Source organism: Microcaecilia unicolor, chromosome 6 (genome assembly GCF_901765095.1).
Source record: "Microcaecilia unicolor chromosome 6, aMicUni1.1, whole genome shotgun sequence".
NCBI classification, from domain to species: Eukaryota; Metazoa; Chordata; class Amphibia; order Gymnophiona; family Siphonopidae; genus Microcaecilia; species Microcaecilia unicolor.
Genome location: NC_044036.1, coordinates 263469827 through 263495650, shown reverse-complemented (window position 1 = coordinate 263495650; position 25824 = coordinate 263469827). Strand labels below are relative to the sequence as shown.

Genomic DNA, 25824 nt, shown 5'->3' with positions numbered 1-25824 from the left:
ATGGTATGTGATACTTTATATGTATACCAGAGTTTGATTTGTTCTTGACATTCTTAGAGCACAGACCTGCCTCCTAAACAGGAGGCGCCAAGTGCTTCTGCGTTAACTGGGAGCAGGTACCACACATTTACCTGAAAATTAACACATGACTTGCAATTCAAAACACTGGGAACTCTCCTTGTTAAAATCCTGCATTATAGCAAGTTAAGGCCAAAACAAACTTTTTTAAAAGGCCCTAAGAGGTACGTTTACTAAGGCACGTTAGCATTTTTAACGCGCTTTTCAAATTAAGGCACGTTAAATGCTAATGCGTCAATATATTCTTATGGGCACATTAGCGTTTAATGTGCGTTAAAAATGCTAATGCGTCAATATATTCTTATGGGCACATTAGCGTTTAATGTGCGTTAAAAATGCTAACGGGCCTATAGCATCCCTTAGTAAACTTACCCTTAAATGTTGTATTCAAAATATCTACTTGTGTCCATCATGACAGAAAAAGAAAATGACCACCTACGTGAGAACAGAGAAATGCAGGCAGATGAGCATGAAGCTATCTAGACTGATCAGTTCTATTCCTGGTGCAATACCATAGATCCTAGTTGTTTCCTGGCTGTCCCCACACATCTCTCTCACTGATATTAAATGGTCATCTCTACAGCAGAAAATAAATCATAATCTATTATGTGCAGTAAAATGAAGATCCATTACATGAAGTTGTCCATAGAGAAGCAAGAACCATACTATGGCTAGGTTTGGAAAATGTATACAATGAGTGGCAGAAAGGGCTTTATTAAACACAATGTGCTGAAATGCTTCCTGCCTTTTTTATTTTTTTGCCTCAAATGAGGAAGATGAGACTGCTTCCTACCACCATAACAATCAATCATAGTCTATGGTGATCTTGGTAATAGTGTCGAGGCTTGGCTTATCGCCATTAGGCCTGCCATGAACCGAATTCAGATGTTTTTTCAAGGCAGATTTGTGCTTGAAGTCCATGTCACAGCAATGACACTTGTATGGCCTATCCCCACTGTGAATGTTCAAGTGGTCTTGGAGAGTACTTTTGGCTGTGAAGGTTTTAAGGCACACCGAGCACTGGAAAGGTCTGATCCCCATGTGTCCTCGGATGTGCCTGTTCAGGTTTTTTTTCTGTGTGAACGTCTTCCCACACTGCAGGCACAAGAACAGTTTATGCATCTTTAAGTGCCTGAGATAGTTTTCGAGATGCAAAAATCCACGAGGGCACTTGGGACACTGGTGACGCCAGGAAGGGACTTCCATGTTTGGAAAATTGTGGAATGTGTTTGCGTTGGAACTTCCGTCTGTACTCTCAGGAATGAAGCCTTGGAAATGGCTACCAGGCATTTCAGCCACTCTACTTTCAACTGTAGAATTGATTAAGGAATGCTGAGTTTCAGAAAAATACAAATTTGTTTTAGAGGAGGAGCATGGTTGAGGAAACTGATTGCTTTCCACTGTGCCATTAGTCATTGCATCCATTCTGAAAATACAAATGTCATTATCTTTATAATCCATTTCCACTGCAGAAATAGCTGCACTTTTTAATTCCTCTTTCTCAGGCATTGAGCTTTGAATTTCTGGCTGTAAAATTCCCTCTTGTTCAGGTTTCACTTGGAATTCTAAATTTAGAGGACTGTCTTCGGAGAGCTCAATAATCTCACAATCTTTATCTACACTCTCCTCTTCATTTTCTGGTTCAATACCAGGAGAATGACAATTCTGAATACTTGAACCATCATCATCTACAGAAAATTCACTTTCTAAATACCTTGACAAAGCTTCTGTACATTTTTCTACAATGTGAACCATTTGAAGATAGCTTGCAGCCGTAAGGTATTTTAAAAGCTCCTTCTTTTTTACCTCCAGAACGCCAGTGTAACAAGACAACAACAACTTCCGCCCGACCTCAGCACTTTGTAAGATGGTAATTCGCATCTGTTTGGATTGATTGAGCAAGAACTGGTCCCTCATGAATGTAGAGCAAGCTGCAAAGACCACCTTGTGCCCATGAAACACCGCATCATTGATATAGATGGACACATCACAAAATAAATTCTGTTCCCGTAAAAGGTTCATCTTCTGTAGCACCCCAACCCCCTGCTGATCGAATCTGAAGTGAATGACCTCCGAGTCAGCAGCCATGTTCAAATCCTACTGGACAAAACAAAATATTTTAGGGTCACAAATTTTCACGACTAGTTCATTTTAAGATTGAATAGGATCATGTGCATTGAATTCATCAAACACACCACCTTTCTTGCTTCCAAGTAACCTTTTTGCAAGGATGAGGGGTGCTGCTAGCTATATGGTAAGCTATTAACCACAGTCAGAAGGACTGAACTTAGGAATCAGTTAACTTTCCGCTAGTCATTGACAGCAGGGAATACTTTGCCCTCAAGGACAATTGTGCACCTGCAAAACAGGAATATAAAACCAAATTATTTGTTGGTTTTAACACTATGTGCATTGAGGTATGTTGGCTATTTATACTAACAGGACATCCACAGTAAATAAGCTACTGTCATTCTGGTTTCTTTTACACTTTCACAGTTAATAGAACATGAACTGACAATATACCCCACATGAACTGCTCCCAAGATCACCAACAACAATGCTATAAGCTCTTTTTAGTGTCAGAATTTAAGTTTAGTTTGGATATGAAGCTCTACAATAAATCCTCAAATATTTACTGAACTATTCCAAGTAGTCTCTTTATGCAGGGAGTCTTGAGTAATCGACAATCACAACTTGGGTGGGGGGTGGGAGGCAGGTACCACATAGCTGTATGGAGTCTGTATGGGTTACCTCCATTCAGTGCTTAAGACAATTCCATGCCAGCCCAATTAACAGCAGGGAGCTAAGTGCTTTTAACACCCTCCTCAATCTAATGTACTTCATATGCTGGTTTCTGCTGATCCCTTACCAGAGGAAGGGCTTAGCGCACATCTAACAAGTGCAATTTATGGAATCAGACCTGAATCCTAATAGCTACAGCAACAGGGTGCCTATATTACAGGGCCAACCCAACCATTAAGCATGACTACGCAGTCACCTAGGGTGGCAGCTGCAGGCAAAGCAAAACTCTGAATCTGACAGTCACACACACAAAGTATCATAAATGCATATTTTTACCTGCAAAGAGGATAGGCGATTTTCAAATAGCCCAATTAGGGCTGCATTCTGATTAAAATTTTAATCACAATTAAAAGTTATGATTCCCCCCCCCCCCCCCCCTGCAGCTCTTTGTAACTCTGAGCACCACTTAACCCTCCATTGCCCAGAATCACAAAAAGTTGCAGTGGGAAAAATAATAAACATACTATTAATCACACGATTAATTGTGATTACAAATTTTAATTGAAATGCAGCCCTAAAAAAATTAAAGAATAAAAAGTAATGAAGAGATAAGAAATACAAACTGAAAAATTACAAATTAAAGAATCTAAAAAAACATAGAGAATAGCTATAAACAGCCTTACAGTTTTCACAGCCTACTTCAGAAAAGCAAGCCTAGTATATATATGATGTAATACATACATCACAAGTTTTAAGACATGATGTCCTTCCACTGATTTTTCATGTATGCAGGAGGAGAGGTAAAAGTAACATAGTAGATGACTGCAGAAAAAGACCTGCACGGTCCATCCAGTCTGCCCAACAATATAATTTCACATGTGCTACTTTTTGTGTATACCTTACCTTGATTTGTATCTGCCATTGTCAGGGCACAGACCATATAAGTCTGCCCAGCACTATCCCCGCCTCCCAACCACCATCGCTGTTCCCCCATGAATGTGTGCCCCGCCCTCGCGTCACAACGTTATGACGTCGAGGGCGGATCACTGACTCACCAAATGGGCTGCAGTGTAGCTCCGCCCTCGCGTTAACATGCGATGACGTCAACAGCGGGGCAGGCACAAGGCACACAAAACCACGACACATGCAGGGGGAGGAGCAGGAATACAAAACCGCGACGCACGCAGGGGGAGGAGTAGGGTTTCTGAAACAAATGAAACGGGCACTAGCAAGACTATTCCCCTCCATTCACCCATGCGGAGCAACCCTCCTGTCCCCTCCATCCACCCATGTGGAGCAACCCTCCTGTCCCCTCCACCCACCTGTGCCCTGCATGCACCAATATCCAGCAACTGTGCTGTTCCCTGGCTTCCCCTCCATCCAGGCCTGTGCAGCAAGTGTCCTCTGCGTTGCCCTCCCCTCCAGTTCCACGCCCCCTCCCCCCGTCAATGTGCACACCCAGTCTGTCTGTCCCTCCATGCCTCCCCCTTCGAGCTGCACGCCCCCTCCTTCCCCCATCGAGTTCTGTTGGATGTGCTTCCCTCCCAGTGTGTCCGTCAAGGGCCGGGCTCCCAACATGGAAAGCAAAGCGATGCAGGCAGAAGAACGCTTGCCTTGGATCTCCTTCCCTCCCTGTGTCCCGCGGTTGGGGGTGAGTGTCTGTGTTTTTGTGTGTGTGTCTCACAATGGAAGGGGGTTAGACAGCAAGAAGCACTTGATATGTACTGTTACATATTTTAAAGGACAACTCCTTAACACCTTCCTTTTGATGATCTTAGCTAATACAGTCATATGGCAATACCAATTAAGATCCCTTAAGATTTTAGGATAAAGTGGTTTGGGTAGCATGGTAGTCCACTTTATAGGTAATACATAAATTAAAAAAAAAAAAAAAATATATATATATATATATATATATATATATATATATATACACATACACACTTTCTATATTGGACTAACTGAATACAGTTTTGGACTAGCTTTCAAAGTTCATTCAATGCAAATGAAAAATGCAATAAAACGCAAAAAATTAGCGTAAGCAATCTCAAAAAGAAGAAAATAGCACAAGTCCCTGCAATATACCAAGCTGCAAATTATGCCAGCACATACCACAAAATATTCAATATTCAAAATATTCAACACACAGCATCTTCTCAAATGTAGAATATATGATTCAGTGCAGAAAATGTGAAGAAGTGTGCTATATTGGTGAGACAGGTCAGATACCAAACACAAGAATCAACTCACACCGGCACCACACTGAACATCGCAAAGCTGTTGTGCTACAGCTCATTCACTGGAAACGTTAAACTTTCCAAATTTAAGGTACCGGAAAAGCATTGGGATCATGACCCTAAGAGAAGTTTGAAAAACAAAGAGGTTATAACAACCTGGGACATCCCCATCCTGACTGATGAAAAGCTGAATGCAAAACAGAGAATCCTTTTATGAGACACATATTTGCTCTCTGAAAGCCCATTATAGGTAAACGCTCGGGGTCACGTAAGGTTTCCACTTTGGTGTCTATTTGTCATGAGTAAGGCTACCAACTAGATCCAGTCCTGGGTTTACCCCGGTGCGTGCTAGGAATTGTCTTCCTTTTCTTATGGAAAAGAATGGGGAAATCAGAACTACAAGTTCCTACATGCAACGCAGGACTGGATCAATCCTGTTCTGCAAATCTGAATCCAGTTAGTAACCTACTTTTGGGATTGGGAGAGATTGAGTTGAGTATTACTTGATTTAGACAATTACTAGATGATGGGAAATTGCTCTCCCTGGAGCAGCTGAGGGAAGAATTTCACTTACCTGTAGATTTGTTTCCTTTGTTGCAGATCCCAACATAATATGAAAGCACAAGGTTGGGTACCTGAGAATTTCGAGGAGATGGAATGTTTAGAGTCTATGGTTAACTTTGGGGAAGATGAAGCATCCTATCTGTATTCTTCATAAATTCTTGAGGGGGCTCAACCTTCCAAATAATATTATTATGACATTTCTACCCTGCATTTTCCCAAGAAAGCTCAGGTTCAATGTGGGGAAGTATTACAAGACAATTAATATTAATACAAGAACTATAAAAAAAATAATTCTACACTTGGAGCATGACCTCGCCGAAGACTTCAGCAAACGTGAATGGAAAGTGGCTATGGATGAAGTTTGCAAGTCTTTCCTTTGTGCTTTAATTAAAGAAAATGCATACAAGTTTTTACCTAGGTGGTATTGCAGCGCTGCATATGCTTTGTAGCGCTATAGAAATGCTAAACAGTAGTAGTAGTAGTACCTAGGTGGTATTATACCTGAACAGCTGCATTTTATAATATTTGTATCCTGCATTATCCCAAACAGAGTTTAGGTTCAATGTGGCTTACAATCCACACAATTTAGTACATATATATTATAGTTATAAATCTTCTGATGAAGGAAAAATGTTGAGTAAAACTTATATACACAAAAATTTACATGAAAATGTTCCCTCACACTTCTGATCTTTGCTGGCAGTGTGGGGAGGAGCATGGTATATTTTTGCACATCTGGTGGTTCTGTCCTAAAATACAGGACATTTGGAAGTGCGTATTTCAATGGCTTCATGACAAGTGTGGATTACTTATTGCTAACACGCCCAAAGCTTTGCTTATTGGGTTTGGGGAATCCTCAAGGACATAAAGAGACAACACCGTTTGAAGAGACTAGGTTTAGCGGCAACTAAGAATGTTATTGCAGTTTTCTGGAAAATCTGGGATGGCCCTTCACTTTTGGATTGAATGCAGAAACTAAAACTATTGGGTGAAATGAAAGCATGCCTTTCATCATTGGTTCTGGGGAAAATACTCCCAAATTTCTGGAAAAAAACCATCTGCTCCTAAAAAAAAACCCTAAATATAATTCAAGTGTGGTCGCATATCCCCAATAATTTCAAAATAAGTTCCAAATAAGTTGTATCACTTAATTTCAATAACTTATCCTTCTATATCTTCTTTGAATGGGAATCCTTTGTGCCAATGAGGGGTATTAACATTCTTCTTTAAAGGTTCACTGCCATTCCCTTTTCTCCGGATTCTATCCCACAACAGTTACGCCATCAAGTATCAAAGTCTTTAACCCTGACAAGGGCACCCTGATTTGCAATATCGCTGCATCAGGAGGTACAGTGTTTTTACTGGAAAGTTCCAACTAAAAACACTGTACCTCCTGACATTCCTGATTTATCCATGTCCACTTAATCCGCATGTACTGCTGCCCCCACACAAAATAAAATCCATAGACACACTTTACCAGTTCATATTTGCAAGATGAGGAATTCTCTCCCCAAGCAAAAATGAAGATAAAGAACTCCAGTAGGTGGGTACACACACACACATTACAAAACAAAACATGTAATGTGGGTTTAGGCGGGTTATAAATAACAAATCTAAATCTAACACAAAGACCAGTCAAACATTCAACTCCAGGGCTAGAACTATTATACAGCCATAATCAAACAACAAAGTAAAAATATTGACAAGCAATGGTTTCTGACACTAAACTTTGCAGAGAGCACAATAGAGAAGATGACATTACATCACATCTAAGGGTCCCTCCAGTTTCCCACATCTACCCTCTTGTGCCACCTATTGTGATCACTTGTATTAAAGCTTCCTTTTCATTAAAAACGTATTGACGTCTATATTCAAAAGTGCTGTTTCTTGTTCTTTTTTTTTAATCCATGCCCCCTTCAGAGGATAATTTTGGTGACATCATACTGCATGGCCAAAGTGTTCCAAACAAAAAAAAGAGGGCAGAATTTGAAGAGTTCTAGAATGACACCACGTAGACGTATAAAGGCTCATTTTCAAAGAACATACACTTACAAAGTTGCATAGATTACTATGTAACTTTGTAAGTCTATGTACTTTGAAAATGAGCACCCAAGTGTTGAAATTCAGTACCGAGGTCAGTATTCAGGTGGTAGTTAGACATCTGTCATATGCTGGACATCAAAGTGCTGCTCAAGTTTCTCATTCAGCAGAGGTGCACATATCAATCTATGTGCACACTTCCGTGTTATGCTTAGTTTTATACACACACAAAAAAAATGTGTGCGGAAGGGGTGAAGCCCACTGTGTGCTTACTCTGGACATATAGGCACATATGTCGAGTGCTTATGTGTCTAGTGTAGAGATGGGCAATCTTGAGTGTTACAACCTGTCAGCCTTTCAGGAATTTTTCATTGAATATTGTGAAAGATCCGTCCCTCCTCCAGGGGTTCTCAGGATCTCGCTGCCTCCTTTGCGACTTCAGCTATGGGCCAAGCTTCATGCCCAGCTCCATAGCCCCACTTTAATCCACAGGGTACGCCTTGGGGTGACCAATAACTCCAAAAGCAAATCAGTAAGTTTTTATTTCCTTGGTGCTCACAGTCCAGCAGTTCAAAACAAAGACAGGAACCAAAAACACAACCCCATGGTTTCCCTTGTCAAGGGAATCAGCACAGCAGGGAAAAAAGAAAGATAAACCCCACAGACTTCAGAACTCAGTTTGTTCCTCCTTAAGCAGTCCTACAGCCCAGCGCTTCCCCCCACTCTCTGGGGAGCGGCTGCAGGCTGCAGCAAACAAAACACAAAAACCTACATGCCTTCTCCACGTGCAGTGGCACACAGTTCAAAAAAACATCTTCCTTTCACTCTGAGGGGTTCACAAAGGAGAAAACAATAATCCCTCCCAAAACAGCACTCTTCACTCTGAGTAGTTCAGCAGCACACAGTTCACAACAGCCTGAACTCTATGGGGAGATACAAGTGTCCCACCCTTTCTGAGTCACACTTTCACTATCACTGACCCTCCTCCCGCATGACCCTTTTTCTTCCCCCTTTCAGTCCAGCTGCCATACCAAGAAGTCACCTGCTTTCTCAGCTTTGTCCCCAGGGACTGAGCCCATGCTGCTATGTCTATTGGCTCCTCCAGGCTCTCCTCTCTCTCTCTCTCCAGCCTCTTGCCACTCCATGGGTTTCTCATCCCACCCTTTCCTCAGCTGTTCCTCCTCCTCCTGATTAACCTCCGGGGACACCTCCCTTGCCTTGTCAGATTTCTCCCCTGGAGGCTGCTGGGAAGGATAGTTTCTGTGCCAGGGTTTTCCACGGGGCTGATGGGTATTGTAGTCTTTCTCCATCCTCCATTTTCCAGTGGGCAAGAACCCTTTTCTCCCTCTGCGGCAGTAGCAAAGGCAAGGAGAAATTAGATCTTACCTGCTAATTTGCTTTCCTTTAGTCCCTCCGGACCGGACCAGGATTGGACTGATGGGTTGTGCTCGCCTACCAGCAGGTGGAGACTGAGAAAAAACTCTGACTCTAGAGAGCCAATAGGAGCCCTGGCCATGTGACCTTAGCCTCAGTATTTGAATAACAAAGCAGGAAAGAAAGAAAGACCTTCTGTGCCGTATGGAATCCTAGCAGCCACAAAGCACTCGGCAATGCCAAGTATCAGAGCTCACCAGCAACTCTCACCAGAGAAGTGGTATGGCCCGATATGTATTACAGCTCACCAGCAACTCTCACTAGAGAAGTGGTATGGCTCACTTGTACTATAGCTCACCAGCAACTCTCACCAGAGAAGCGATATGGCTCACATGTAATATAGCTCACCAGCAACTCTCCCCAGAGAAGTGGTATGGCTCACGCATAATATAGCTCACCCGCAACTCTCCCCAGAGAAGTGGTATGGCTCACTTGTCTTATAGCTCACCAGCAACTCTCACCAGAGAAGTGGTATGGCCCACTTAAGATTTTATATATATTCCATCAACTGAGCTTACCAGCAACTCTCACCAGAAAAGTGGTAAATCATATTTAAGGTTTTATAGATATTCCAGCAACTGAGCTCAGCCACAACTCTCACCAGAGAAGTGGTATGGCGTATTTAAGGTTTTATAGATAGATTCCAGCAATTGAGCTCACCAGCAACCACCAGAGAAGTGGTATAGACCACGTAAAGTTCTGTATATATATAGTATTGTTCCACGAATCGTAAAGGAATGAATACACTTCCTACTGAATACACTTCCTACTTAATAAAAGAAGCTAAAGAGTAGAGAGAACATGGGAGGGGCCTGGTCCGGTCCGGAGGGACTAAAGGAAAGCAAATTAGCAGGTAAGATCTAATTTCTCCTTCCTTAGCGTCCCTCCGGACCGGACCAGGATTGGACTGATGGGAAGTACCAAAGCAGTAATCTGAAGGGAGGGACCCTATGAAAACTGCAGAGAAATGTTCATGCTGCATAGGCCACCTGGCGACAACTAACATGTAGTGTGTCCCAATGAGCAAAATAAAATGAAACTAGGACTAAGTTGCCAACTTACCAATGTGCACCAAGAGCACCAAAAATCGCCGTAGTAAGAATAGAACCCGCTTCTGAAGTTGTGGAATATGTTGTAATACGCTGTGGAACTGCCCTCTCAGCGAGAAGAGAAATAGACATTCTCATTTCCTTGATCCTTCGCGATATAGCGGGTTAGAAACAATGAAAAACTTTTACGCCTACTGGCTAGAAGGACAAAACCAATAAGAAAAAAACCGATTGGGAAAGGTGAAAACTTTAAACTACAGCAGACCGAAAAGAAGTTACCAACCGTAGAAGTATTCCACACATAGATCTACTTGCTGCAATGGCTACTGGGAAACACTGCTTGAAGAGGAAAACTTTATAGAAAAAGTTATGGCTACTAGAAAACAGAACTTTAAGAGTCTGTTCACCTAGTTCACCTAGCTGGTGGACGAAGCGGGAGGTACAGGTGCAGGACTCCTTTAAGAAACCGCTTTGACAGTGGATGCTGCATAAGCGTGCGGTTGTCAACAGTATCATGCATCACTGATAGAGCTGCCAAATGAACTCTAATGGATGAGTAAGACAGACAAGATTTCGCAAGATGCAGAAGATATTCCAAAACATGCAAAATGGATACTGTTTGTGGAATGAAGTGGCGAGAGGAGTACCACAGAGTGAACCGTCGCCACTTTGATTCATAGGACTTTAATGTAGATTTCTGTCTGGAAGCAATTAAAACTTGAAGTACTTCCTGCGAAAATATCAAAGATGTTGCAGACCCAGTAACCACGCCATAAGTTTGAGTGACTGGGGGTCCGGATGTAGAAGGGTGCCTTGGTTCTGCGTAAACACCTAGTGAGATGATGGAAGAAACGCATAAAGAAGGCTGAAAAACCCCTGCTGGACGTTGGCATCTGTCCCTGTCTCCGTCAAGACTGTTGCTGAACGGAAGAAGCAAGAAATGTTCGTGAGCCTGAAGGCAAAAAGAGATAGCCCTGAAGTGTCGCAGTGAGGAAGTAAGGCTGAAAAAATGAGAGTCCATTCACCTAAATGCAGGGTGACACAACTAAGAAAAAATGAGTACAAACTCAAGAGTATACTCTTAACTCCTCCTTGGCGGATGACATAACCCATTGCCATGGCAAGGACCAACATAGCTCTCTCCGCCTTGTTTGTCAGTAGGGAAAACAAAATTCACCCGAAGGTAAAACGAATTGCTGAGGTCCCCCAGAAAAAAAATATATACAAACAAGCTTCTGCCAAAAAGTGTACTGCACGAAGCATCCCAATGACAGAACTAAGGTTCTTGAGATAACTAGATGACACTTAAATAGTGCGATTGATGACCATGAGATTCGCAATAGGATGAAGGAAAATTCCTTCTTGGGCATTAGAAAGTAAAATTGCATTCTGCAGAATAGAGCGAGGAAATGGCCGAAGGCCCAAGGTCACCAAGAAAAATATAAACTGGGATGTTTGCAGAGGAGACAAAAGACTGTGCGCCAACCTGACTAAACAAAGAGAAAATCAGAGATATCTGATGAGAGATCAAATGAGAGATCAAATGAGAGGCCTGGCTACAATCACCACCCAACCTAGAGACTGTAAGAAATGCAACACCCGGTGCGTGACCTGAGAACTCTGCTGATAAGACTTTCTCCAATTAGGCAGTCGTCTAGGTAAGAATGAAATGACCCTAAGAGCGCAATGAACATCCTCTTAGATCTATAAAAGAACGGAAGAGAGAGTACTGCTGAAAATGACCGGTTAATGCATAAGCAAAAAACTAGCCATTCTCTGGATCCTGAGGAGAAGAGGAAGGGTGACCAAGGACACCAGTTAAATAGGGCTACAAACTCCAACCCTATCTCTATGGCGTTCCATAGTTGGGTAAGTTCTGAATATAGAAAGTTCTGAATATAGGAGTCCACCAGCTATGGTAGTACGCTCCGGACAGAAAAAAATTGTCCCAGTATGAACGTCTGATTCACCGGCCTGTAATTTCTTGGATCTCCCTAATCCACATACCACTAATCCACGTACCACGGTCATGCGTCCTCCCTCACTGAGATGTAGATTGTAAGCTCCTTTGAGCAGGGAACGTCCTTCTTTGTTAATTTGTACAGCGCTGCGTAACCCTAGTAGCGCTCTAGAAATGTTAAGTAGTAGTAGTAGTACCAGACTCACACCCAATAGATATGAATGTTGAGCTTGTTTCAGGTTAAAACACCGAACCTAGGCCCAGGGTCCCCGGTGTTCCTAGTGGTGAACAGCCATGGCAAATATTGTATGCGTTAGTTTGCAGAATTACTGCAAAGCCTTGCTTTTGGAGCAGAGATTTCTGTTCAATACTCTCGTGAGAGGTTTTTTTTTTGTTTTTTTCCTTTCTTTAATGCTGTTCTGGCTGTAGAAAGGTGGACATTTGAGCTTCCCCAGAATGGCAAAACTTATGTACCTATGCCCATTAGATATGAATGCTGGACTTGATGGACTTTAGGCCTTACCCAGCATAACCATACTTATGTACCTATGGTATAAATACACAGGAAGTGAGTGAATCCCCTTCCAATTGAAAGAACACTCTGGAGTGAAGGCGCATAGAATGAAAATGAAAAAGGACAAACTTGGAAATTACCTGTAACGAAAAAAGTGAAGTTGTGCCACAGCCACTTGGTGAAGGCAGTGTAGACAAGACTGTATCTGAATTCAAGAAAGCTTGATATAACATCAGGTCTCTAAGGAAGAGGAAGAGATAGCAGATGGTATGTATAGGCATACTGGACCAAACCAGGATGTTTATAATCTGCCAATGCTGCACTGATAGAGTAGAGACAAACACGAGTAGATGGTTTGAGGACCGTCCACTATCTTTAAGTGAAAGGATGACTTTATTCTCTAAGTGACCATATGTCCTGTAAAAACCAGAAGAAAGCTAAAATGAAAAATGAGAGGCTTCAAGGCAGTTGGAAAAGAAGGGAAGACATGAATAAAGCATGCCTGCTAAGGCAGCTGAGTGATTGGGAGCTTGGTAGACAGGACTGTCCCTCAGAGAATATGAAAGAGCTGATATATCCCCATGGCATCTGAACAATATAGTGTATGCCTCTAGAGAAGGCTTCTTAAAGTCGGAAAAAGAAAACACTGTATAACACTACAGCCATTGAGAGTGTCTGTTAAGTTCTTAAAACACTATATAACATCATAGGCATGGAGTAAAATGCTTGAAAGGAACTAATATATTATGGTCAGAATTGCAAAGTACCAATCAATTGACTCTTAGACAATGTAGTCCTATTCACCAGGGAATGAGAAAGACAGAAATTTACTCTATGCCTATAGAGAAAGTTTCTAAAGTTCTTAAAACACTGTATAATACTACAGCTATTGAGGAAAATGCTTGAAATGAATTATGATATTATGATAAGATGTAGATTTTCCACCAGGCAATGAAAAATGACTGAGCACCAGAAAAAACTAGTGTTAACAGCCCCGTGATACATAGAAATTTAAAAGAAGAAAAGCTTGTTATATATTCATATATGAAAGGAGCCCCCTTTCAACCAAATATTGCCTGCTGATGTGAAGAGCATTTTAGAATACGCCGTTCAGCACATACAAAAGTGTACACATCTTGGAGCCGAACTGCTCTATGAACTGCAGCCTTACCTTCAGCAGAGAGATCCCCGACTGATAAGATGGAGGGAGAAACAAAATGGCCGCCGTTCGCTCCACTGGCCCTGTGGCGATCGTCGACAGCGCGCCCGACACCTCCGAACAAGCGAAGCCCAGTGGAACGGCGAAGAAACAACAGCCGGCGAAAAAGGCCCCGAAAAAACTGGAGGCAGCACCGGACCCGAAGAAACCTTGAAGGGAGAGCAAAATTTACACGTTCCGGCTGCGTGAACTGCGCGACGCTGACCGACAGCAGCTGTTTGAACTTTTAAGCCATATCGGAAAAAACAGGTGGCCGCGCTTACGCGGTTCGCACATTTCTTTTTTTTTTTTTTCTTCATTTGTTTAAACTGCCGCCGCCAAAACGCAAGAAAATGGAGGAAATTAAATCTGATGAGAAAAATCGCTGTTTAAAGTCACAGATACTGAATTATTTTCTTCTGTTTGTTTTTTTTTTTTTTTTTTTTTTTATAACCCCTCAATCATAATAAAACACTGGAGCTGCCTGCTCGTTAGAAGTCTGGGGAAAGAAAGGCTGCTTCTTTGAATTTCCTTTTATTTGATTTAATTCTTTTAAAGCAGCTACCTGTTAAAAGTGGCTGCCTCTCCCAAAGACGGTACACCTTTCCAGAGAAAGGGACGGCCCTTCCCTGCTAAGCCAGGGAGATGGGGAGGAAGGGGGGTGGACTCGAGACACCCGAGTTTAACACCCCCGAGGCTGTCAAAGAAAGAAGAGAAAGGAAACCCTGTCAAGCCTCTAAATAAGATTCCAGGCACAGAAGAATTATCACAAATATCTGTAATATCTAAAGAGAAAAGGAGAGAGACTAATGGGCTCACTTCCTACCTGCTGGGAGACTGAGAAAATACTGAGGCTAAGGTCACATGGCCAGGGCTCCTATTGGCTCTCTAGAGTCAGAGTTTTTTCTCAGTCTCCACCTGCTGGTAGGCGAGCACAACCCATCAGTCCAATCCTGGTCCGGTCCGGAGGGACGCTAAGGAAGGCTCTGTTCTGTCTCCCTTTTCTCTTGACCCTCCTCACTTCCCCCTCTTCCACTTCCATTTTATCCACCCCCTCATCCTCCTCTTCACAATATGCATGAGATCTCATGCATATTCACTAGGAAAATCCTAAAAACCTGACTAGCATATATGTGTGGGCTGGATATGCCAATATCAGGTATAACCCAGCAACTACAATCCAAACGTATATACTACACATATAGATACCCACTATATGTGCCTGTAAGCATTGATTTTGGATGTATTTTCAATGGCGCACACTATACATACAGTACTGCTGAAAATGCACTTATTTATATATATACTCTGCAGAACAGCAGATGCCACTGGATGTCCTGTTTGAAGAGTATCCTCCAAGGGACTAGGTGGTCCACCAAAATAGACATTTCAGATTATACATGGATATTTATTTTTGTTACATTTGTATCCCGCGCTTTCCCACTCATTGCAGGTTCAATGCGGTTTACATATTAAATACAGGTACTTATTTGTACCTGGGGCAATGGAGGGTTAAGTGATTTGCTCAGAGTGGGAATCGAACAGGACCAAAGTCCACCACAGTAACCACTAGGCCACCAGCTGTGCCACCTAAAAGAACAGCATCTCTAAATAATGTATGATTTGAAAACATCCAAGTTAAACAATTCCATTTAGACACTGACCACAGGGGCGTAGCCAAACCTCGTGGTGGGAGGGGGCCAGAGCCCGAAGTGGGGGGGGGGGGGGCACATTTTGGTGTGCCACCCTACCGCCCTCCCGCTCCCCACCCACTGCCGCAGCAAATACCTGAAGCCTTGTCCAGCGCCCGTCTCTGGCGCCACTGCATTGCCTGCCCTGCTCTTCCCCTCATGTCCTGCATGTGCCTTTTAGTGAAATTGAGCATGCTCAGTTTCACTAAAAGGGGCGTAAAGGATATGTGAAGGGCAGAGCAGGGCTGGCAATGCGGCAGCGTTGGAGACCGGCGCTGGACAAGGCTTCAGCTGGTGAGGGTTGGGGACCCCCACCAGCAAAACCAGAAGCCCAGAGGAAATTGGGGGGGGGGGGGGGGGGGCAGGCCCCCATGGCCCCAGGTAGCTACGCCACTGACTGACCATGTGGCTGAATAAGGAGAAATTAGTTCTTACCTGCTAATTTGCTTTCCTTTAGTCCCTCCGGACTGGCCCAGGATCTGACTGATGACTTATGCACTCCTTCCAGCAGGTGGAGACTGAGAACTCTGACTCTAGTGAGACAATAAGAGCCCTGGCCATCTAGACTTAGATTCAGTATTAAGTTAACAAATCAGAAGAAAAAATAAGAAAAGAACCACATTCTGTGCCATTGGGAACCTGAGCAGTCACCAATCTGTAATAAGAATGTGCTTTCTGTAACACTCTAACAACATTGCCGCACATTCGCTCGTTCATTTAGCAATTCACGCTTTTTGTTTTTTTAAATAAACTGTAAACGCACAAAGCAGCTCCATCTCCAATCCAACTCCATAGCCAACAAAAACAAGCAAACAATTAACCGCTCTTCAGTACCATCAACAATGAAAATGGGTAGGACCTGGGCCGATCCGGAGGGACTAAGAACTTTTAAATTACAGACGGCACGCAGGAAGGCGAGGGGCAGGCACAGGACTGCGAGAAGAGGGTGGCCAACGCAGGTTGGGCTGCCACTAAGAGAGAGGGAGGTGCGGGGGTCTAGAACTCCGAAAACAGGGGGGCATGGACCTCGGAGGGAAGGGGGGGCCTAGAACTCGGAGGAGAGGAGAGAGAGGGAGGGAGGGGGCATGGACCTCAGAAGGAAGGGGGGTCTGGAACTCTGAGGGGAGGAGCGGGAGGGAGGGAAGGAGGGGTCATGGAACTCGGAGCCCGTACGTGATAATGAGCACAAAGTCAAACTGAGAATGGCCGCGAGGCAACTCGCGCCACAACTATCCGTTACTGTGCCGCTCAAAATACATCAGGCAAGCACTGATCTCGCAAGACAACTCGCCACTCATGTCCCGATACAGCTGGCAGGGTTTACAAGACTACTGAACAGATGTCGACAGGCTGCAGTCATGTTCTGATATAGTTTCTCAGACTCTATCAACTGAAAAATAGGGGGCTCTCGCTCTCACACAAACTTCCTCTATCAAACACACACACTCTCTCTCTCACACTATCTATAACACACACTGTCTCTGTCACAGACACACTATCACACACACTCTGTCTCACATACACTCTCTCTGACACTCTCTCTCTATCACACTATCTCTCTGTCACACACACACACACAGTCTCTATCTCTCTCACACACACATACACTGTCTCACACACTCTCTCTCTCACACAAACTCCATCTTTCATAAACACTCTCTCTCTCTCAAACATACACACCCCAAGGAAAACCTTGCTAGCGCCCGTTTCATTTGTATGAGAAACGGTCTTTTTTATTAGTATCTACATGTTTTGTATTCTTTTGGAGACAGTACTCCAAAAAAGCTCTCACTAATAACCAGGGCCACTGAGAGACAGAGCCGGGCCCGGGGCAGGGCTGCTGCAGTCGTCTCCTTTACCTTCCTGCGTCTGCTTCTACCTCAAACCTGTCATTCTCCTGCTCTTGTGTGCTGGCCCGGGTTATCGTGTTAATGAAATCACCTGGGTCCCGACACACAGGAGCAGGAGAGAGACAGACCAAGGGAGCAGACCCTTCTGTCTGCCTGAAGCCTTGTCGGCACCAGGCCCCCCCCCTTGGAGGATGGGCCCAGGGAATTTTGCCTCCCACCCCTCTCTTGGCAGCCCTAATGACTTCTACCAGGGTATCAGCACCGCCTCTCACCCCAGCACTTTCCACAGAAAGGTTTAATATAACTGGTGAGAAGATGAGCACATAGCAGTAGATCTATGTAGAGTGTTTAGTCCAGAGATGCAAAAGTGCAGCTGTTACAAAGCAACTTGGAGGCATATTTTCAAAGAACTTAAGACTTACAAAATTCCACAGACTACTATGCAACTTTGTAAGTCTAAGTGCTTTAAAAATATGCCTCACAATAAATTATGGCAAAAAAAAAAAAAAAAACAACCCTTCGGTCCACTCACTCTGTTCAGCTATTCTGTCTACATTGTTAGGAATACCTCCTAACTGCCAGCCATACTGTATAACCACTTGTAAGATTTTCTTTATCCAGGACAATCTTTTGTCTTCCTCCTTTGTACTCCACCCTCCTGTACAGATGAGCACACAAAAGCCCCTCTTATTTTCCTTCAACACCGTACATTTCTCTTGTGCATCAAATCACAAAGCTCTGCAGTAGTCTAGCCAATAATACTAGTGTGGCCATTGCCCAACCACCCAGCATAACCTGCCAGACAGAACTGCATAAGTCTCTGAGTTTCCAAGGAGTTTCAAGTTATAGTGGAACCCTGATATAACATGCCCCGCAATAACATGATCATGACTTGGGCTCCTCCCCCCCCCTATTTTTTTTTTTTAACACACAGCTCCTTTTGCAACAGATCAATTTTTGGTTCAATTGTGTTCATGTTCTATTGGCCTCACTGTAACACTACTGCACATTTAATGTGATATTTTATGGATCCCAAATCATAGCATTATATCAGGGTTCCACTGTATTACAAACATGTGGCCTGCCAGATAGACCCTACTGCTAGCCAATTCTACCCTAATAGCCAGTCTAACAGAGCCACATGGATACTAGTAGTACCTGTAGAACTTCTAATGTTCAATATTTGTTATTTTGTCACACATTCTGGCAAGTCTAACACTATGTACAGTACTATGAAAGCTGAAACTCGTTCTCCTTTCTATCCTTTTACCAAGGACCTTCTGTGCTTATCCCATGCCATTTCAAATTATGTTACTGTTTTACTCCCCACTACACATCTAAGGTGCATCTACCACATATCTATTTTCCTTTGCTTATTTAACTTTGAACAATTTTTATTGAACACATGAATAAAAGTACAGTAACTCAAACAGAAACGTGTGTAGTTCAATACGTTTAACAATTTTCATTCTTAACCCTAACTCCCCAACTCCAACCCAACTCTTCATATGCATCTTATTTTAAGATTTAACGGTTTTTATTCAGAAACAAGGTAAACCATCAGCAAACAGCTGCCCGATATTTCTAGCCAATGTCATTAGTCTGTTACACAGTAATGAGAAAACAATGATAAAACATTGAAAAAACATTGCCTAGCACTTAACTAAGTGCAGGATCCCAGTTTTGAAAAAGAAAAAACCCTACAGCCCCCCTACTCCATAACCCCTATTTTAAAACGACAACTAAGATGACCTGTCATCTGGACTCTTATGACTTCAGGCCATCTATGGAAATAAGCATTTTCCTTTGCTTAAAAATATATATTTCTTAACATTGCTCCTCTAGACCTTGTTCTCAGGGCCACCCAGAGGCCTGCACAAGGATATGCAGCCGATAGTCCGCAAAACAGAATGGGGGTGTGAAAGTTACTTGCCTATTATCTTCCCTGTGGTGGCTGCAGCATAGTGGGCGAGATGGGGACATGTTGTTGAACAGAAGTGCACTCTGTACAGGTTCTTTGGACTATCTCCCTCCCTCACCTCTCCTTTATAATACATATGCCCAGATTTCTAGGTCTCATCTTAGAGCTTCCAATGCAGCCTATCATTTTGATAACACTTTTCTGGATCTTCTCAATTCTGCTTATAATATCACTACTAGGTGAGATCTTCATAATTGGCCACAATACCCCAGGAGGCTGGTGTCAAGGTAGCGCGAGTAAAAAAAAAAAAATGTGTATTTTTGGTCATATCTGTCATGCAAACTACGCTCCCTTTACAGATGTTGGTACTAACAGATTCTCAGCTTGTGCAACTCTGCACTTCACAACTGTTACTTCGGTAAATAAAAATATTTTCCAGTTAAAAAAAAAAAAAGAAAGAAAAAAAGTTGGGGTTACGGGCCAGAATCACAGCGTTTCCAGATCCTCCATGCTGGGGAACCTTCGTGTCAAACTTGCAAAGCCTGAAGCCAGTGTACTGTAATTTTACGCATATAACATGTGCTATACTTTTATAAGATGCACTAACTGCCAAAAACACATTTGTTTTTAAGGGCTTTTCTTTATAGATTCTTGCAGGCATTATTACTGGAATGAACCTAAAAAGAGAAAGAAAAAGCCTTAAACACAAATGCACTAACTTTGCAATTAGCACGGCTTATAAAAATATACCATCATGGCATACCCATGCATGTAGGTCTAGATTCTATGTATCATGCCTAAACAATTGGCACCGAAATGAAATTTTCTTAAGCGTATGCTATACATTATGCATTCTGTGCGGTATGTAGAATATGCTGAGTGCTGCTCCGTGCAACTAAATTTAGTTTCAGGCAAATATGCAAAGTAAAATTTGGTGTAAATCTCGATGCCTAAATTATGTGCGTACCAAGTGTATTTATAAAAACGCACATAGATTTTACAAAGGCCTATGGCCCACCCATTCCATGCTCACTTTTCAACTACGTGGCTTAGAATTTACCTGCACCATGTTACAGAATATGCTTAGACAGTTCTGTGCGTAAATTCTAATGACAATTAGTGCTAATTGGTTAACACCCAATTATCAATGCTGATTAGCTTGTTAACCAATTAGCTTATGCATATTGTTATGGAATATGCTTCGATTTCCGTGTGGAAATCTCTGCACAACATATAGAATCCTGGGGATAGTGCACAAGTGTTGTGCAAGGTTTGTAAACATGCATATAATGTGTGTTCTGTGTGTGAATATATGGTATACAGATTGAACTCTATCTATACCTGACTACATACAAGAACAAGAGTAGAGTAGTATTTAATTTTTATTTTTCCTCATTTATTAGGATTTCACTCATGCCTTTTTCAGTTGTAGCTTAGTTATATTCAGGTATCATAGGTATTTCACTTTCCTTAGAGAACTCATAATCTGAGTTTGTACCTGAGGCAATGGAGGGTTAAGTGACTTGCCCAAGGACACAGGAGCTGCGGTGGGAATTGAACCGGGCTTCCCTGGTTCTCAGCGTGTGCTCTATGAATTAGACTACTCCTCCAGGAAAATAGTATTAAAATCAGGATAACAGGTGCAGTGTCCATTTCTTCCAGAAGTCATCTTCTCTATCTGTGGTGCTCTGAAAATAAACAAAGTGCAATATTTTATTGTCTCTGATATGGCGAATAAATTTTACATTTCTTAGAGCCAGCACTCTCACAAGTGACACACAGAGCCAACCCTCTCCACCCCCCTGGTTATTACTACCATAATGGTGGCTGAATCACTCACAAGCAGATCATATTCTCTCTCCGTACAGCTGCTATCTGCACAAGGTAGGCAAACAGACTCAGGCTCCAGTTAGGACCCACCTCACTCGGCATCAAACTACACAGCAATACTAAGGATCATACATTTTGTTAAATTGTTCATACTTTGTATGTTTTACTATATTTGATTTTATGTTAAGCTGTAATCCATTGAACCTTAGTTTGGTTAAGCACATAAAATTAAATTAATATACACCACAACAATATCAGCCACATTTTTAGGGGTGTATTATAATGTACTGTGGTCAAGGCTTCATAGGCCACCAAATGTCCCAGATAACCATCCTGGTGGTAGCACCTCTTGTTACAGTGTTTCTGCTGTGGTTAGTGTTCAGCCCATAGAGCTCACAATGGATTAGCTTGCCTTAATATATATGCCACTCTTGATCATAATTCTTTTTCACACAGAATTCTGCCTAAATCTGAGACACGCAGTGCAAAAAAAGTACGATTCCGCTACAATAAATGCCCTCCCCAAAGATCTTACAAATGGAAAGCCACACTATTTCAGACTTACCCAGCAACTGTCCTTCGTTTTACTTCCCCTTTTGTAACATTTCAGCCAAGTGCTAGCTTGGAGAGAGGATGCAGGTGTCACTGCAGCATCTAGCAAATTCTGAAACATTTACACAAACTGAATACTGAGACAGTGGGTATGCTTCCTGCTATGGCATTCTATTTCTCTTTGCCAAGGGAATGAGAGCAACACAGGTGCAATCAAATATGTCCATTTGGCATAGCAGCAAAACAAAAAAAAGCATGTTTCATTTTCTGCCATCATGTATACTGTTGGGGATACTAAATGTATCCCTCAACATGTTTCCTTATGGCCCATAACACCTGAATGAAATGTATTGAATGACTAGTCCATTCCAGCAACTATATTTTGGAACAATCCAATGACAAGGAAATTAAAAGAACTAAAGGGCTTCATCAAGCTAACAGCATGCCCACCATCAGTAAGAGAATCATTTGGAATGTTTTTTCACAAGACACAATTGTCCTGTAGCTGTCTGTACCCATGGACCACATACTTCTCCAGTAACCCCAGCAGTGTTGGGCATGTGCATTATAACTATATTATATATATAGTTATATATATATGTTAGTTTTTAGCATAAATCGATTCTACTCAGTCCACTCAAAATATACAACTAGTTAAAAAAGGCCCGTTTCTCACACAAATGAAACGGGCGCTAGCAAGGTTATCCTCCGAGCTCCAGCCTGGCCCCCTCCCTCCCCCCTCTCATCCGAGTTCCAGGCCCCCCTGTCCTCTGAGTTCCAGGCCTCCCTCTCCTCCGATTTTCAGGCCCCCTCATTCCCTCCCTCTCCTCCAAGTTCCAGGCCCCCTCATTCCCTCCCTCTCCTCCGATTTCCAGGCCCCCTTCTCTCCCTCCCTCTCCTCCGAGTTCCAAGCCCCCTCCCTCCCTCCCTCTCCTCAGAGTTCCAGGACCCCCTCCTCCACTGAGGCGACCCTCAGGGGGAGGAATGCTGGCTTCGGCCTAACCCCTGGTAAGCCTTTCCTCAGCTGAGAGGTGCCCAGCTCTACCACCGGCTGCCTTTCAGGTGCTGTGGAGGACTTGCAGCTCATCTGCATATCCTTACAGCCTTCTCCGGGGTGACACCCAGGTCCACTCCGATCCACTCAGGGCCTCCGCTCTAGGTGCCCAGCGCTCCCACCAGGTGCTGTGGAGGACTTGCAGCCCTTCTGCATTTCCTCACAGCTGTATCCGGGGCGACTCCAGTTCCACCCCGATCTTCCCAGGGCCTTCTCTCCAAGTGCACAGAGTTTCCAGGTGCTTTTTGGCTAGGATCAGGCGACCCTCAGGGGGAGGAATGCTGGCTTCGGCCTAACCCCTGGTAAGCCTTTCCTCAGCTGTGAGGTGCCCAGCTCTACCACCGGCTGCCTTTCAGGTGCTGTGGAGGACTTGCAGCTCATCTGCATATCCTTACAGCCTTCTCCGGGGTGACACCCAGGTCCACCCCGATCCACTCAGGGCCTCCGCTCTAGGGGGCATTTTTCTCTTTGTATCTAATCTTTTTCCAGTTGCTAAAGTACCTTAATCGTTTATGGCCCCTATTCACATTCTCTTCCTAGCTCTGTCCCTTCCTAATCTTTTCCCTCACCCCCTACCTCTCTCCGCTACAGGAACTCACTTCCCATCCATTGACTTCATCACCTCACCTTCTCTCCTACCCTCTTCCTCCCTCTTGGCTTTTAATCTCCGTCTCTTTCTTCCCTCCATTTTGCCTTCCCCATTCCACCTAAATACCTCTCGCCTTCGACGCCTTCGTGGCCACACCTCTCCTACTCTCCTCCGCTCTCTTTTACTCCTTCTCTTACTCTCAGCTGGTGACATCAATCCCAATCCTGGCCCTCCTCACCAACTATTATCCAAACTCTACAGATCTCACTGTGACCTCTCTAACCTCATCTCTATTCCTCTACTCCCCTCCTCTTCTCTGCCCTTCTCTTGCGCCCTATGGAATGCCCGCTCTATCTGTAACAAACTCCTCTATATCCAGGACCTCTTTATCTCACGTCACCTCCATCTGCTCGCCATAACAGAAACCTGGCTCTGCCCTGATGACTCTGCTTCAGTCGCAGCCCTGTGCCATGGCGGTTATCTATTTTCACATACTCCTCGCCCTGCTGGCCGTGGGGGCGGTGTTGGACTACTTCTCTCTCCCTCCTCCAGATTTCAACCCCTTCTTCCACCTCAATCTCACTGTTTTTCCTCCTTTGAAGTCCACTCTATCCGCCTTTTCTCTCCTCTGCCTCTTTGAATAGCGGTCATTTATCGTCCCCCTCATAAGTCCCTTTCATCCTTTCTCAGTGACTTTGACGCCTGGCTTGCCTTCTTCCATGATCCTTCCTCCCCCTCGGTGACTTTAATATTCCTGCTAATGATCCTTCCAACTCTTATATTTCCAAGTTACTCGCTTTAATGTCCTCCTTTAATCTCCAACTATGCTCCACCTCCCCCACTCATCAAAATGGTCACTGTCTTGATCTCATCTTCTCATCCAACTGTTCACCTACTAGTTTCCTTGCCTCTGATCTTCCCTCCTCTGATCACCATCTTATAACTTTCACACTTAAATCTCCTCCCTCCCAGTCCCGTCCTATCTTATCTAATTTATCTAGGAATCTTCACGATATTGACCCTTCATCTCTATCCTCCCATGTTTCAAACCTCCTCTCTACTGTGGCACCATCCACGTCTGTCAATGAGGCTGTTTCTTCTTACAATACTCTATCCTCTGCCTTAGACACTCTTGCACCTTTGATGACCCGCCCTGTAAGGTGTACAAAACCCCAACCTTGGCTGACTTCTAATATCCGCTACCTACGTTCCTGTACCCGCTCCGCCGAACGCCTCTGGCGGAAATCTCGGGCCCTTGCTGATTTCTTACACTAAGTTCATGCTGACCTCCTTCCAATCTGCTCTTTTACGTGCCAAACAAGATTATTATATCCAACTGACCAACTCTCTTGGCTCTAATCCTCGACTTCTCTTCACCACATTGAACTCTCTCCTCAAGGTGCCCCCTCCCCCAACTCCCCCTTCATTATCTCCTCAGACCCTTGCTGAATTTTTTCACAACAAGGTTCAAAAGATAAACCTTGCTTTCTCTACCTCACCACCTCTCCCTCCACTAGTCCGTTCCCCTCTCTCTCCTTCCCCTCATTCCCTTTCCTCCTTTCCTGAAGTCACTATTGAGGAAACTACACTTCTCCTTTCTTCCTCAAAATGTACCACCTGTTCCTCTGATCCCATTCCCACCCACCTTCTTAATGCCATCTCTCCTGCTCTTATTCCTTTTATCTGTCACATTCTCAACCTCTCACTTTCCACTGCGACTGTCCCTGCTGCCTTTAAACATGCTGTGGTCACACCTCTCCTTAAGAAGCCTTCACTCGACCCTACTTGTCCCTCTAATTACCGACCCATCTCCCTCCTTCCTTTTCTCTCCAAATTACTTGAGCGTGCTGTTCACCGCCGCTGCCTTGATTTTCTTTCCTCACATGCTATTCTTGACCCACTACAATCTGGTTTTCGCCCTCTCCACTCAACCGAAACTGCGCTTACTAAAGTCTCCAATGACCTATTACTGGCTAAATCCAGAGGTCAATATTCCATCCTCATTCTTCTTGATCTTTCCACTGCTTTTGACACTGTCGATCACAGCATACTTCTCGATACCCTGTCCTCACTTGGATTCCAGGGCTCTGTCCTTTCCTGGTTCTCTTCCTACCTCTCCCTCCGCACCTTTAGTGTTCAGTCTGGTGGATCCTCTTCTACTTCTATCCCTCTGCCTGTCGGCGTACCTCAGGGTTCTATTCTTGGTCCCCTCCTCTTTTCTATCTACACTTCTTCCCTTGGTTCATTAATCTCATCCCATGGCTTTTCCTACCATCTCTATGCTGAGGACTCCCAAATCTACCTTTCTACCCCTGATATCTCACCTTGCATCCAAACCAAAGTTTCAGCGTGCTTGTCCGACATTGCTGTCTGGATGCCTCAACGCCACCTGAAATTAAATATGACCAAAACCGAGCTTCTCATTTTCCCCCCCAAACCCACCTCCCCGCTTCCCCCATTTTCTATTTCTGTTGATGGCTCTCTCATTCTCCCTGTCTCCTCAGCTCGAAACCTTGGGGTC

The 25824-nt window shown here is 43.7% G+C and overlaps 2 protein-coding genes across 2 annotated transcripts in view; both read right to left on the bottom strand.

The window, feature by feature from the left end:
* Window positions 1-841: 841 nt before the first annotated feature.
* Window positions 842-20812, bottom strand: ZBTB6 (zinc finger and BTB domain containing 6). The gene is made up of 2 exons (XM_030207320.1): window positions 20777-20812; window positions 842-2175 (listed from the first exon to the last, which is right to left on the bottom strand). Exon 2 carries the CDS (start codon window positions 2164-2166, stop codon window positions 883-885), a length of 1284 nt encoding a protein of 427 aa, XP_030063180.1. The 5' UTR covers window positions 2167-2175; window positions 20777-20812; the 3' UTR covers window positions 842-882.
* ZBTB26 (zinc finger and BTB domain containing 26) overlaps window positions 20516-25824 on the bottom strand; it is a 116316-nt gene continuing 111007 nt past the window's right edge. The window contains exon 5 of the mRNA XM_030207321.1: window positions 20516-20966. The gene's annotated coding sequence lies outside the window, so the exon portion shown is untranslated. The remainder of the gene's footprint in view (window positions 20967-25824) is intronic.

Excerpts from the sequence above, each read along its gene's own strand:
- ZBTB6 (XM_030207320.1), bottom strand. The coding sequence starts at position 2,166 with ATGGCTGCTGACTCGGAGGTCATTCACTTCAGATTCGATCAGCAGGGG.